Source organism: Gymnoscopelus braueri, assembly GCF_963280865.1.
Source record: "Gymnoscopelus braueri genome assembly, chromosome: 7".
NCBI classification, from domain to species: Eukaryota; Metazoa; Chordata; class Actinopteri; order Myctophiformes; family Myctophidae; genus Gymnoscopelus; species Gymnoscopelus braueri.
Window position 1 is genome coordinate 39,432,077 of NC_137608.1, and position 15,833 is coordinate 39,447,909.

The 15,833-nt window shown below is 40.3% G+C and overlaps 1 protein-coding gene across 2 annotated transcripts in view; it reads left to right on the forward strand.

The window, feature by feature from the left end:
- Positions 1-15,833, forward strand: part of mvb12bb (multivesicular body subunit 12Bb) — a 68,664-nt gene that overhangs the window by 34,934 nt on the left and 17,897 nt on the right. Inside the window, exon 7 of one of the 2 annotated variants that reach the window (XM_080432122.1) lies at positions 72-142. In XM_080432122.1, coding sequence (XP_080288248.1) covers positions 72-142 — 71 coding nt within the window. The remainder of the gene's footprint in view (positions 1-71; positions 143-15,833) is intronic. The other variant, XM_080432123.1, reaches the window with a different exon arrangement.

Below are 15,833 nucleotides of genomic sequence, written 5' to 3' on the forward strand. Positions count from 1 at the left end.
GCCAGCTATGATTACATATATATATTTTTTTTAATTCTTAGTCTTATCATTGTTACTTTGTCTCTGTCCAGTAGCCTCACCAGCAGAAGCAACAGTAGACCTGAGTATGAACATCAGGCCAGTGGTATCTACACCATTTCAGGTAAGCTGTTACACACTTCAAGACTTACATACAGTACTAGTACATACCCGGTGATGTGCACACCCAAACTATATGCAGACTTTTGGGTTGTGTGCTCGCTCTGCATAGTTGGAGGGGATCGCTGCTCATTTTATCCTGTTGGTGTGTGGTGTGTGGTGTGGTGTGGTGAAGACAGCCCATCCGGTCATTTACGACCCGACGTCAAATCGTTGCCACTAGGGCATTAACGAATAGTGATTTATGGTATTCGAATTATTCGACCCAAAAGTATTCGAATAGTCGATTATTCGGTTTGATTATAAAAAATAAAAAAATAAAAAAAATATTTTTTTTTTTTTTTTTTTTTAATTACATTGATGACTCGACTCAAGGAATGCGAGTTGACGTCACACCAGAGCTCACAGCTGCGTGTCTGCTCTAGAAAAGCCACTAAAAAAAAGAATCTAAAAAAAAAAAAAAAAAAATGCTTTTTTTTTTTTTTTTTTTTTTTTTTGAATAGTCGAATAGTGGTTTGATAGTCGAATAGTCGGTTTGATATTCGAATATTCGAATATTCGACTATTCTGTGAATGCCCTAGTTGCCACCCACAACCATGAAAAGCTGATGTTTACGTTGTTTCAGCTATTTGAGCTAATAACGCGACGTTCATTCTAACATTATGCGCATGCGAGTGCTATGGACATGATATGCACCGCTCATAAAACGGTGTCTTAGGACACGGCCCCTAAATCGAGCTACTTTGTAGCGCTGGTTCTGTGTGTCTGCCGCCCTGTGTGCCGTTGTGTGTGTATACTGCAGCCCTAAAGGTAGGTGAGCCTGGCTACAAAGCCTATAGCCTGCGGGGACCGTAACCCACGACACCAGAGCAGATCCTATAGCCTGTGGGGAACGTATGGAACCATGACAGAGCCCGTTTCCCTCATTTTATAGTAGGATATTTGGTGCAACAAACAGTGACTTTGTAGCATTTGTGGCTTCCCCTATGGGTTGAAGTGAAATTGATACTGATAGTACTGATATAGTTGGGGTTTTTTTGCCTTTTTTTTTTATGCCCTATTGATAGGACAGTAGGCTGACAGGAAATGGGGGAGAGAGATGGGGAGTGACATGCAGCAATGGCCGTCGGGATCGGGACTCGAACCCGCGACACGCTGTCGGGCTACACTGAGCCTAGGTGCCTGGACCGCTACGCCAGCGGCCCAGGCCGATATAGTACATCTTAAGCACATGATTACAGAGAGAATTGTCTACCAATTTGCAAGTTTTAGACAAAATGGTCGAGCAACATTTTGGATTGTGTGACCTATGGTTCAAGAGTTACAGGCGAAAATGTGAAGCACTCTGGTATAGCGCCACCATGCGGCCGATATGAAAAATCAGGGGTTGAGGTTCTTCATTGGCCTACCGGCAGTGGTGGAAAGTAACTAAGTACATTTACTTAAGTACTGTACTTAAGTACAATTTTGAGGTATTTGTACTTTACTTGAGTATTTCCAATTTCCAATACTTTTACTTCTACTCCACTACATCTCAGAGGCAAATATTGTACTTTTACTCCACTACAATTATTTGAAAACTTTAGTTACTAGTTACTTTTCAGATATAAATTATGATATAATGAAACATACATTAACTACTTTAAACCTATTTTAAACCTATGCTATTTGAAAATAGCAGATCTACAAGCTCACAACGCGTCGCGACGCGTTGTGAGCTTGTAGATCGGCTATTTTCAAATATTTAGTACTTTTACTTTTGGTACTTTAAGTACATTTTGATGCCAATACTTTTGTACTTTTACTCAAGTATTTTTTTTATTCTGGACTTTTACTTGTAACAAAGTATTTTTATATTGCAGTATTGGTACTTTTACTTAAGTAAAGAATTTGAGTACTTTTTCCACCACTGCCTACCGGGAGTGCGTGTGCAAAGTTTCATTCCGATCGGTCCGGCTGTGTCCAAGATTAGCTGCTCACAGACAGACAGACAAGACAGACAGACTGACTAACGGGCGAAAATATTGTCTTCGCCTCCCGACCTGTAGTCCTAGAGAAGACGACAAGATATCTCAACATACCTGGCCAATAAATATATTCAGATTATTTCAATATAACTCAACACCATGATATCCATTTCATAGCTTACAACCCATTGAGACCTGAAGCCGATTCTACATGTCTCCTAAATCTCAACAGTATTCTGAAAAACGTGTTTCTATATCAGTGGTGCTCAATCTTTTTCATGTCAAGGACCCCCAAAATTATATGTTTTTGGCCGCGGACCCCCATCAAAATATTTTGTTCCAGGGACCCCCAGAAGCAAAGATTTGAGTTAAAAATGTTCGCTTTAAAAATATATATATTCAAAGATTTGCACAAATTTTCTCGATTTTTCAAAAATAGCAGATCTACAAGCTCGTAGCGCGGCACTCGGTGCCGCGCTATGAGCTTGTATATCTGCTATTTTTGAATAGCCCAAATTGTAAAATAATGCTTTTAGCTCAAATCTGAAAATGACACAGTTCCAGGTCTTAATGGGTTAACAGCATCATTTAATTACAGTTCTCCTGTTTTAAGCCAACACCATACATTAAGAAATGCCCTCCCACCTAAACCCTATACTTTGTTGTCTAGATTCCCTATATGGCTCTATATTAGGTCTCTGTCCTGCTTTCAGTCTACACTAAAATATCTGCGCTGAAAATAGCCGATCTACAAGCTCATGGCAGCTCGTTGTGAGCTTGTATTTTCCCGCTGAATATTAGCCCCGGAAATAGTGACGCTAGGTCACAAGTGAGTAAAGCAGCATGCTGTTCATTCTTTGCTAACATACAGGTAATTCTACAACACCATGCCTTCTGCATTGTGCCTTTTTATACGCTATTTAACCCATTGATACCTGGAACGCTTCTGTGTCACTTTAGATGTCTTTGGCTATTCAAAAATAGCAGATATACAAGCTCATAGCGCGGCACCGAGTGCCGCGCTATGAACTTGTAGATCTGCTATTTTTGAAAAATCGTGAAAAAATATTTTTTATATTTTTATTCAAAAACCTGTTGGGATTTAGATTTTTTTAAAGAATCGCCTCAGGTATTAATGGGTTAATCTCCACCTGCATGTAGAGACTTCTCCTCCGGTACTTGATGTACAAATGCTCCATGTCTATCTTTCATCACTGATGGGTACAGAGCTGTGCTTATCTGAACGAGTGAACGCGGCTCCCCAGAGGAGCTCGACATTACACTCAGGAGAACGTTTAACAGCTGTCAAAGATGATTCATCATGTGCCATGCTTACAGCTGTACTGTACGCATTACTGTACTATATATCCCTTGTCTTTTTTTTTTTTTTTTTTGTACAACAAATTCAAATGGAATAGACTCTTGTTTACAGTGAGCACGAGCCAAGAGTAATTCAAGCAAAAAGCTAAAGCTTATAGCGTCATGGCCTGGCCCGTGTGCAGTCAGAGCCGGCTGAGACAGACTTGGGCAGTGAGCAGCGGTTCTCAAACGTTTTCAGGACATGGATGCCCAAATTGTTATGTATTTGGCCGCGGACCCCCTTTTGAAAAGATCTTGTGCCAGGGACCCCCATAAGAGAAAATTTGTTTGTTTTTTCTATCTAGATTTTCTCGATTTTTCTAAATGTTTGAAAATAGCAGATCTTTCTCTTTCTCTCTCTCTCTCTCTCTACTTCTTTCTATTGTGAGCTTGTAGATCGGCTATTTCCGATTTGAACCATAATATACGGTTACCGTGGTTAAAACAGATTTTTTTATGCTACAGTATATTAACTTATTTTGCTATGGACCCCCCGGGGGTCCCCAGACCCCACTTTTGAGAACCACTGCTTTAGAGTGTGTGTGGGTGTGTGTGTGTATGCGTGTGCGCGAGTGGGTGTGTGAGAGTGAGCAGCCTGGCAGACTTTATCCAGCTGGAGAGAGACCCCATGTGGTGGTGCTTCCTCCTGCTAAACAGAAGCATAGCCATTGCTTAGACAGCCCAGGTATCTCTGTTCTGTTCTCTTCTAGTCCACACTGCTGTAAACATGCAATGAATAGAATAGAATAATTCTACCAGTTTTTTTTTCCCCTCCATGATTATTTTATTATATTATATTAATCTTATTCTATGTGATATGATCCACTTTTTGATTGGATCAAAAAAGTTCAACTTAATTTTATTAATATATGTTTTATCTATTAGAAAATATGCATTGGAGAATTGACGTGTGCTCGTAGACCAGCTGTTTTCAAATAATCTTAACATTTTGGAGAGAGAAAAAACGCAAATCGTAAATGTTTGAAAATATATTTTTTATCTTTGCCTATAATTACATGCCCAAAATAGTGATGCACAGGGTTAATGTGTTTTAATATGCCATAATGCTTCTCCTCTGGGCTACGTTAAGGTAGCAGACAGTATTAAAAAAGAATTGATTGGAAGTTGATTAATACGTCATTATCTCGCCCAGTGATAATCATAGTGCAAATGATGGTGTGTTAACCCATTGATACCTGGAACGCATCTGTGTCACTTTAGATGTCATTGGCTATTCAAAAATAGCAGATATACAAGCTCATAGCGCGGCACCGAGTGCCGCGCTATGAGCTTGTAGATCTGCTATTTTTGAAAAAAATCTTGGAAAAAAAATCTTGAAAGAAAATGTTTTAGATTTTTTTTTTCAAAATGTTTCAAAATGTCAAAACTTTCAAAAAAACTCAGGTCTTAATGGGTTAAAGGACACCCTGAAGGAGCGAGACATTAACGCACACAGCCCAATGGTTTGTGGCATATTTTGGGGTGTGCGCTGGGCTGCCTCCAGTGGGACGGCATTGTGAGTGACAGTGAGGAACATGCAGATACAGTGCTCCTGCCAGGAGTCATCATTTATCACCAGAGTCCCCCCGTTACCTCCGAGCCTTTATCTCTCTCTCCACCGAGTCACTTTGGAAAATTTTTTAGGGAAGAGAGGATATAGAGTTCTGCAAAAAAAAAGGGGAAAAAGGAAAGCCTATAGCTCTATCTCCTCAGACAGTGTACTCACTCATGAACCTCACAGCACTGTGTAAAATGAGAGAGGGCGTAACATCCCTTCATTAACCCATTAAGACCGGGAACGCATCTGTGACATTTTTTTTAGATTTCTTTGGGCTATTCAAAAATAGCAGATATACAAGCTCATAGCGCGGCACCGAGTGCCGCGCTATGAGCTTGTAGATCTGCAATTTATTTGAAAAATCGTGAAAATGTTTGCTAATCTTTGAATATATGTATTTTTAAAGCGAACATTTTTAACTCTTGTTACAACTTCTGGGGGTCCCTGGAACAAAATGTTTTGAGATGGGGTTCCACGGCCAAATACGGTTTTGAGAACCCCCAGAAAGCAAAGTTTTGAGTTACAAATGTTCACTTTAAAAATATATATATTCAAATAACCACTGATATTATAGCAACATACGTTTTTTTCCCCAAAAACTGTCAGGATTTAGAAGACATTTGTAGAATCACAAGAAGCAAATACTTGGGTTGCAAATGTTCACTTTAAAAAATACTTATTCAAAGATTTGCCAACATTTTCCACGATTTCCCCCCAGAAATAGCAGATCTACAAGCTCATAGCGCGGCACTCGGTGCCGCGCTATGAGCTTGTAGATCTGCTATTTATGAATAGCCCAAAGAAATCTAAAAAATGACACACAGATGCGTTCCCGGTCTGAAGGGGTTAACAATGTGATGGCCCGCAGACCAAGTGTGAGGTCGTAGCAGACAGCTCCTGTGTGTTAATTGTGAATGTGGTGTGTGTGTGTGTGTGTGTGTGTGTGTGTGTGTGTGTGTGTGTGTGTGTGTGTGTGTGTGTGTGTGTGTGTGTGTGTGTGTGTGTGTGTGTGTGTGTGTGTGTGTGTGTGTGTGTGTGTGTGTGTGTGTGTGTGTGTGTGTGTGTGTGTGTGTGCGTGTGGCTGTGTGTGTGTTGACAGCTGGCCAGGTTCTAGTTGCTCTAAAACCATGTGCGCTCTGTCAGGGTTGTACAGGCGCCTTCTTTAGGATTGATGAATTGCCTGCTTTCTTGATTAAACCCTCCGTCACTTCCCCAACAAAACAAAAACCTCCAACACACACACACACACACACACACACACACACACACACACACACACACACACACACACACACACACACACACACACACACACACACACACACAAAAAGAGCACAGAGTTGTGGGGAGGAGAAGGTACGTACCTGTCTGAGAGATCTGTCATCGGCACTCACACGTTATGTACACACGTGTGATGTGCAAGTGCTTTGACATTTATTACCTCAATATTAAAAACTAATTCACGTTTATTTTGCAGCCCTTTCGCTTTGACAGTTCAAGCTCATTTGAAAAGTTATGAAGTTTTCACAACAGCCCCCCCAACCCCCCTTTTTTTATTTTTTTCCGCCTTTTTTTTTTGATCGATGCCAAGTTTACGTGCCAATTAGGTGTATTTCCCATAGGTGTTTCTTTTTTGCTTTTTTTTTTTTTAAACATGCAATTAAAAATAGACTTGGATTCATTAAATATGCCAGAAAGACATTGCTTGCATGAAAATAAATTTAAGGTACTGAAATATCCAACTGAAATCTACTTCCGAGTAGCTTATGTTTTCTTCAAAATGTCACAAATACAAAGTACAGCATGTGTGACACAGCCCTGGCGTTCTTTTGGCGCTTGCAGTCACACCACGTTATTACCCAGCGTACAACTTCTAGCGTTCAGCAGCCAGTCATCCACCTGATAAAAAGGTAAACCTAATAAAAAGTCATACATTTACATATCTATCGCATTAATCAAAAATAAATCCTGACATTGGCCCTGATCTAACGTAATATGGAGAGCAATTATTTCACTATCCATTAAAAGAACTTCAATTAACAGACGCCAGACAGTTCATCCTTTTGGAGAGGAAGAGATAGGGAGATGGAGGGGTGGGGGGGAAAAAAAAAAAAACACCAAAAAAAAATCCTGCGGAGACTCGAAATTAACTCGGGGTTTGCAAAATATCGTGGCAGCAGGATGACAATGATTTTTGATTTTCAGGAAACGATATTGGAATTCTTATTAACCCATTAAGACCTGAGACAGATTCTATAAAAAAAAAATATTTTAAATCCTAACAGTTTTTTGAAAAAACCTACGTTGCTATATCAGTGGTTCTCAAACTTTTTCATGTCAAGGACCCCCAAAATGATATGTATTTGGCCCGCGTACCCCCATCTCAAAATGTTTTGTTCCAGGGACCCCCCAGAAGCAAAGATTTAAGTTACAAATGTATATGTAAAAAAATATATATATATTCAAAGCACAAATTTCCAAGAATTTTCCAAAAATAGCAGATCTACAAGCTCGTAGCGCGGCACTCGGTGCCGCGCTACGAGCTTGTAGATCTGCTATTTTTGAATAGCCCAAAGAAATCTTAAAAATGACACCCAGATGCGTTCCCGGTCTTAACGGGTTAAACTATTTGCATCTGCTTTTTAATTTGCCGCAAATAATTGGAAAATGCAATGGAGCTTTCCAATTAAAGCGCCACTCTATGCCGTTTAATAATGCCCCTCATAATATTATAGCTTATGAAATGACAGGTGAGTTGATGTATGAATAAAACATAAAGCCTCCGTAATAAGAGACAGGGAAGGGAAGAAAAAAAATATATGAGACAGTTGTTGGGGGGGGGGGGGGGGTGGGCTTTTAAATGCTCGATATAATTTGCATATATTAATCTCCTCTTTTCAGCCTTATCAAGTATTCCACTGTATTTGAAGTTAAAATAGTCGTGACAGGCAGGCGTACGCTTCATTTTTCCGAGGATTTATTACTTGTATAATTCTGGATCTTTAATAAGCCAATATGACTGATCCTCTGAGTTCTGTGGAATTTGGTTAATTGTTCCAGATGGTGCTCGCTGATTATGCAAAATTACTTTCTTTCTCTTCTTTTTTTTCACTCTCCCCGCACACCCCAGCCACCCCAACTACACCAATTTTTGATTGACTAACACGGAGAAAAAAGATTATTTTTGGCCCAGCACTTTCATTAACCCACTAAGACCGGGAACGCATATTTGACATTTATTGGTTTCTTTGGGCTATTAAAAAATAGCAGATCTACAAGCTCATAGCGCGGCACCGAGTGCCGCGCTATGAGCTTGTAGATCTGCTATTTTTTTTAAACTTGAAAGTTTGTGCAAATCTTTTGAATATATATATTTTTTTTTAAAGCGAACATTTTTAACTCAAATCTTTGCTTCTGGGGATTCTACAAATGTCTTCTAAATCCTAACAGGTTTTTTTTTTAAACTTATGTTGCTGTAATATCAGTGGTTCTCAAACTTTTTTCATGTCAAGGGCCCCCAAAATTATATGTATTTGGCTGCGGACCCCCATCTCAAAATATTTAGTTCCAGGGACCCCCTGAAGCAAAGATTTGAGTTAAAAATGTTCGCTTTAAAAAATACATATATTCAAAAATGTGCACACATTTTCCAGATTTTTCCAAAATAGCAGACCTACAAGCTCGTAGCGCGGCACTCGGTGCCGCGCTATGAGCTTGTAGATCTGCTATTTTTGAATAGCCAAAGAAATCTAAAGATGCTTCCCCCGGTCTTAAAGGGTTAAGAGGTTTCTCATCAGGTTTCAAACAAAAGTTCCATCTTACTGTATCTCCCTGTGTGTGTGTGTGTGTGTGTGTGAGTGTAGTTCTGTGGGCTAAGGCTGTGGTGGAGCGAGGCTGATCAGCCGCCCGGCGCTTATCTCTCTATAGCCATGATGGATCTGAACCACGCTTCTGCACCGATGGGGCTATATTTTAGAATAACACAATTCTTTAGGCTGAGAGATTAAAAAACATAACCTCTGGATGGTGACACAAAAGTTATTATTAGTAAATGTCGTCGTTCTCTTTCTCGCACTTTATCCTTTTCATCCTTTTGTTTTTCTTTCTCTCTCTCTCTCTCTCTCTCTCTCTCTCTCTCTCTCTCTCTCTCTCTCTCCCCCCTCTCTCTCCTAAGGGTTGATGAAGTTCAGTGGTGTAAAGTAGCCAAGTACATTTACTCAAGTACTGTACTTAAGTACAATTTGAGGTATTTTTTACTTTACTGGAGTATTTCCAATTTTCACTACTTTTACTTCTACTCCACTACACATCAGAGGCAAATATTGTACTTTTACTCCACTACAATTATTTGACAACTTTAGTTAGTAGTTACTTTGCAATATACATTATTATATTATAAAACACACACTAACCTCTTTAGCCCTATTTTATACATAGGCTATTTTCAAATATTTTAGTACTTTTACTTTTGGTACTTTAAGTACATTTTGATACCAATACTTGTGTACTTTTACTCAAGTAACATTTTGAACGCAGGACTTTTACTTGTAACAGAGTATTTTTGTATTGTGGTATTGCTACTTTCACTTAAGTAAAAAATATCTGAGTACTTTTTCCACCACTGATGAAATGTGTGGTTGGTGGGGTTGGTCTTACACTCTACTTGCATGCTTGGGTTCCATTCCACACACAACTCACCCAAACATTTCTGTTTTGCATCAGCTAAATGGAGCCGAATGAATCATTTATAGAAGTGTTATGGGGGAGGTATAAGGGTGGATTTACTGCTGTTGCTTTTATACTTCAGATGGTTTAAACTGGTCTTGATGTTTGAAGCCAAGCCAACGCTCTTGCATCAGGACACGAATGGAACAGCCCTTAAAACTTGCAATTTGATTGTGTATTCCTGTGGTCAGCACAAATTGAGGTATATATATGTCACAGTACGTTTGGAGAACCAGTACGATTGAAGACAGAGCGCTCGTTTTTAGGCACGGGGCTCCTTCGGGGCGAGGCGGGGCTTTTCGAGACAGGGTTTATTAGCGAGGCTCGCGAGGAGGAGGAGGAGGACGGCGCTGCGAGGCGGGGGGTTATTACGCGAGGCTCGCGAGGAAGAGGAGCCTCCTCCTCCTCCTCGCGTAATAACCCGTCCCGTCCTCTCCTTCTCTCCTTCTCCTCCTCCGAGGAGGAGGAGAAGGAGAGCGCGGAGAGGCGGGGCTTTGATGCGCCGACGGAGACCTGTCTTTTGTTGTTCCCCCCCACATAGCAACCAGGAAGCTACGCTAGGGGAACCATAATATCTATGAGGGGAACGCTGAACACGCGTTCACACGCACGGCGCGCCGACTTAGTGGAGCTTGAGGCCGAGGAAGCGCGCCCTCGCGCCTCCAGGCGCGAGTGCCCGCGGTGACCGGCCGACGCTCCACTAGTCGACTCAGCGCCGTTTGATTTGTAAACCGATAGGGACAGAATAGTTCTTTTCATGGATCACTGTGTGTGTGTGTGTGTGTGTGTGTGTGTGTGTGTGTGTGTGTGTGTGTGTGTGTCAGGGAGAAAGTAAAACAAAAGCCAGAACACAATAAAAGTATCTAAACAGTCCTGCTTTCAATAAACCAAAAAAAGCATGAGCGCGTGCGCGTGTGTGTGCGCGTGTGTGTGTGTGTGTGTGTGTGTGTGTGTGTGTGTGTGTGTGTGTGACTGTGTGTGTGACTGTGTGTGTGTGTGTGTGTGTGGCCATATATGTTTGTGCACAAGCCTGGCTTGTGGCTCCCTCTAGTGCTGGGTGGGTGGTAAAAACGAGCGCGCTTTCTTCAATCGTACTGGTTCTCCAATCATACTGTAACATATACAGCCAGTAAGCTGTGGTGTTTTACATACACGCCTGTGCGGACATGTGTGTGTACGCACACACACGGTATACAGCAGTGGTGTAAAGTAACTAAGTACATTTACTCAAGTACTGTTCTTCAGTTCAATTTTGAGGTACTTTTACTTTACTGGAGTATTTCCAATTGTCTATACTTTTACTTCTACTCCTCTACATATCAGAGGCAAATATTGTACTTTCACTCCACTACAATTATTTGAAAACTTTAGTTACTAGTTACTTTGCAGATATAAATTACTATATTATAAAACATACAGCAACATTTAGCCCTATTTTATACCTAGGCTATTTGAAAATAGCCGATCTACAAGCTCACAACGCGTCGCGTTGTGAGCTTGTAGATCGGCTATTTTCAAACATTAATACTTTTATTTTAGGTACTTTAAGTATATTTTGATGCCAATACTTTTGTACTTTTACTCAAGGAACATTTTGAACACAGGCCTTTTACTTGTAACAGAGTATTTTTATATTGTGGTATTGCTACTTTTACTTAAGTAAAATATCTGAGTATTTCTCCCACCACTGGTATACAGCCTAGGTCCCAAAAAACGTCTACAGCTCATAACATTATTTCGATTACCAACGAATGGCAAATGTCATCAGTTTTCTGATTCTGATTGCAACAGCATTGCCAACAGGAAACTTCTATAAATTCCACAAATACCTGTAGAATGATTTTATCTTAATCTTACACATATGTTAATCTAATAATTCTCCAATGTATTTCCCCCACAGGAACCTAAAGGTTTAATTCCAAAAATACGATCCTGATGCGATGATGCCATATTTAGGAAGCAGTTTCATATAATCTTGCTGTTGAGATTTCTAAATAATCTTTCTCGACTAGGGGGCGATGAGGCCCTAAGGCATTTTTTTTAGACCCCTATTACAGTCAAATAAGCGACTTTGAATGGCTCTGCATTTTACAGCAGGACCAGACTGGACTCTCTGGAGCCTCATCCCTCATTGCGTTCTATCCATCCCTGAGATAGAAGCGGGTGCTCCATTAGTTTCACTGTCCAGATATGGACGGCCTCAATGGATGGGCCTGTCACACGCTTCCTCGTTTGCCCCGTGTACAGCAGGGTTTGTTATCGCACATCTAATTAGAACTTGATAAAAAATATTTCACAAAAATCTAGTCATTAAATATAGTTTAACCCATTGAGGCCTGAGGCATCTGTGTCATTTTTAGGTTTATTTGGGCTATTCAAAAAATAGCAGATATACAAGCTCATAGCGTGGCACCGAGTGCCGCGCTATGAGCTTGTAGATCTGCAATTTTTTGAAAAATCGTGAAAATGTAAATCTTTAAATATATATATATACGTTTTAAAGCAAACATTTTTAAGTCCGATCTGTGCTTCTGGGGGGTGGGGGGGTCCCTGGAACAACATATTTTGAGATGGGGGTCCGCGGCCAAATACATATCATTTTGGGGGTCCTTGACATGAAAAAGTTTGAGAACCTATTATAGCAACATATGTTTTTTCAAAAAACTGTTAGGATTTTGAAGACATTTGTAGAATACCCAGAGGCAAAGATTTGAGTTACAAATGTTCGCTTTAAAAAATATATATATTCAGAGATTTTCTAAAATTTTCACAATTTTTCAAAAATAGCAGATATACAAGCTCGATCTGCTATTTTTGAATAGCCCAAAGAAATCTTAAAAATGACACACAGATGCGTTCCCGGCCTTAATGGGTTAAGGAGATTTATGGTCAAATATGCCTTAAAGATCTTTTAATGGCTCTGCTGACTTGTTAAGTTTGTAATTAATGATCTTCTAATACATAACTGTGTGGTGCTGTGATTTAGAAAAGCACAATGAGATTCTGGGAATGAAGTCGTTTTGGAAAAGGGCATCTGGGGCTCCCGGAAGCTCTATTAAATAGTTTGTGCTCAGACTTGGTTCACCGAGAGGAGAGAGAGCCATGTGAAGTCCTCTCTGTGTGGAAAAGTTCAAACAGATCAACCAATTTAACCCATTAAGACCTGGAACTGTGTCATTTTTAGATTTGAGCTAAAAAGCATTATTTTACACTTTGGGCTATTCAAAAATAGCAGATCTACAAGCTCATAGCGCGGCACCGAGTGCCGCGCTATGAGCTTGTAGATATGCTATTTTAGAAAAATCGTGAAAATGTGGGGTCCACGGCCAAATACATATAATTTTGGGGGTTCTTGACATGAAAAAGTTTGAGAACCACTGATATAGAAACATAGGTTTTTCAGAATACTGTTGAGATTTAGGAGACATGTAGAATCGGCTTCAGGTCTCAATGGGTTAACAAAGACGGCAACCATTTATTTTTGCTGTACTGTAGTTCTGCAAAGTGAAAGAAAATCGCATGATTAACCCATTTAGACCAGGAAAGAATGTGTAAAAAATTGTTTTAGATTTCTTTGGGCTATTCGAAAAATAGCAGATATACAAGCTTCTGGGGATTCTACAAATGTTTTCTAAATCCGAACAGTTTTCTTAAAAACTTAGGTTGCTATAATATCAGTGGTTCTCAAACTTTTTCATGTCAAGGACCACCCAAAATGATATGTATTTGGGACCCCCCATCTCAAAATATTTTGTTCCAGGGACCCCTATGAAGCAAAGATTTGAGTTACAAATGTTCCCTTTAAAAAATATATATATTCAAATATTCGCACCAATTAAAAAAATAAAAAAATAAATAGCATACTCGATGCCGCACCGAGAGTTTGTATATTTGCTATTTTTTAATAGCCAAAGAAATCTAAAAATGACACAGATGCGTTCCCGGTCTTAATGAGTTAAGAAATTGTTCTTTTATGACTGGACTAGTGTCAGTTAGTCCGTGTGAAATAAATCCCATGGCGTATTTTCTGGTATACTAATTAAAGAACGGTCTTCTAATCGTCTGGCACGTGGACCCGCAATTAATGTATACGCAAAGGGGGAAAAAATTGCTTTGTAAACGAATCCACATATACAGTATATTCCGGCTCGGCGTAACAAAATGAATATGCATCAAAACTATGAATGCATTATACTAATATCAGTCGCCTGTTTCACCAGGAGAGTAATGGTGTCCTTATTAGCATAATTAATGACAAATGGCAGCGCAGCATTGGTGGATTGGTTCAGCGGGATGATAAATTGGTGGATGCCCAGGTTAGTGGCTGCCAAAGGAGGCCTCTTTGGCTGTCATCCCTCCTGCTTCCTGCTCTGGCACAGTTCATTACTCACCGTGTGAGGTGCCACTTTACATTGCCCGGTACTGTGAGCAAGGAGAACTTAACCCGTTACGACCGGGAACGCGTCTGTGTCGTTTCTTTGGGCTATTTAAAAAAAAATAGCAGATATACAAGCTCGTAGCGCGCCGAGTGCCGTGCTATGAGCTTGTAGATCTGCTATTTTTTTTTAAAAAATCTACAACATTTGTGTAAATATATATATATATATTTTTTAAAGGGAACATTTGTAACTCAATTTTTTGCTTCTGGGGGTCCCTGGAACTAAATATTTTGAGATGGGGGTCCGCCACCAAATACATAACATTTTGGGGGTCCTTGACATGAAAAAGTTGGAGAACCACTGATATAGAAACATACGTTTTTTTCAAAAACATTTGTAGAATCTCCCCAGAAGCAAAGATTTAAGTTACAAACGTTTGCTTTAAAAATATATATATATTCAAAGATTTGCAAAAAAAAATGTCAAAAAGAAATCTGATCTACAAGCTCATAGCGCGGCCCTCGGTGCCGCGCTATGAGCTTGTAGATCTGCTGTTTTTTCAATAGCCAAAAATAAATCTCAAAACGACACACAACAGATGCGTTTCCCCTCCCCCGGTCTGAAAGCGTTAATAATGCCCACCCACAACCACGCAAGGGCCCGCTGCTTCTGCCCACTGTCCAGAGGGCAAGTACGCTCAGAGAGGAGGGCTCAGGGGTTTTGGGAGGGTTAGGACCAGCGTGGGACCCTCATATCTCCTACCGGTCCAGCTGCTCTGATCCAAACAGATCTACATGTCACTCACTAGTACTTCAGGGGGAGGAAGGAAGCACTAGAGCTCCATACGACCCACCGCCGGTGTGTCTCTCCTCTCTCTCCACAGTGTTGTTGTGCCGAAGCGTTCTTCTTGTTAGGATTTCTGGGGGTTTTCTCTCTCTCCACATCCCCCTGCATCATTACGGGTTAGTTTGCCCACAGAACCGCTAATTAAGAGGGGATTTGTGTAATTGTGCCTTCTGCTGTGTCCCATCCGGCACATGCAATTTACTGTCAGCCCTCTGCCAGCTTTTTACACTTGTCCAGAGAGAGGCATACTACACACACCATTTATACACACACACACACACACACACACACACACACACACACACACACACACACACACACACACACACACACACACACACACACACACACACACACACACACACACACACACACACACACACACACACACACACACACACATTCTGCTGCACACATTTTCCCAGCACAGCCACAGCTGGGGATATGGATGCCGATGCCATGGCAATGTCTTAATCCATTTAATCCGGGAACGCATCTGTGTCATTTTTCAAGATTTGAGCTATAGCAATTGTTTTATACTTTGGCTATTCAAAAATAGCAGATCTACAAGCTCATAGCGCGGCACCGAGTGCCTATGAGCTTGTAGATCTGCTATTTTTTTTTTAATTCTTGAACATTTGTGTGGATCTTTGAATATATATATATTTTTTTTTTAAAGCGAACATTTGTAACTCGAATCTTTGCTTCTGGAGATTCTACAAATGTCTTCTAAGTCCTAACCGTTTTTTGAAAAACGTATGTTTCTATATCAGTGGTTCTCAAACTTTTTCATGTCAAGGACCCCCAAAATTATATGTATTTGGCCGCGGACCCCCATCTCAAAATATTTTGTTCCATGT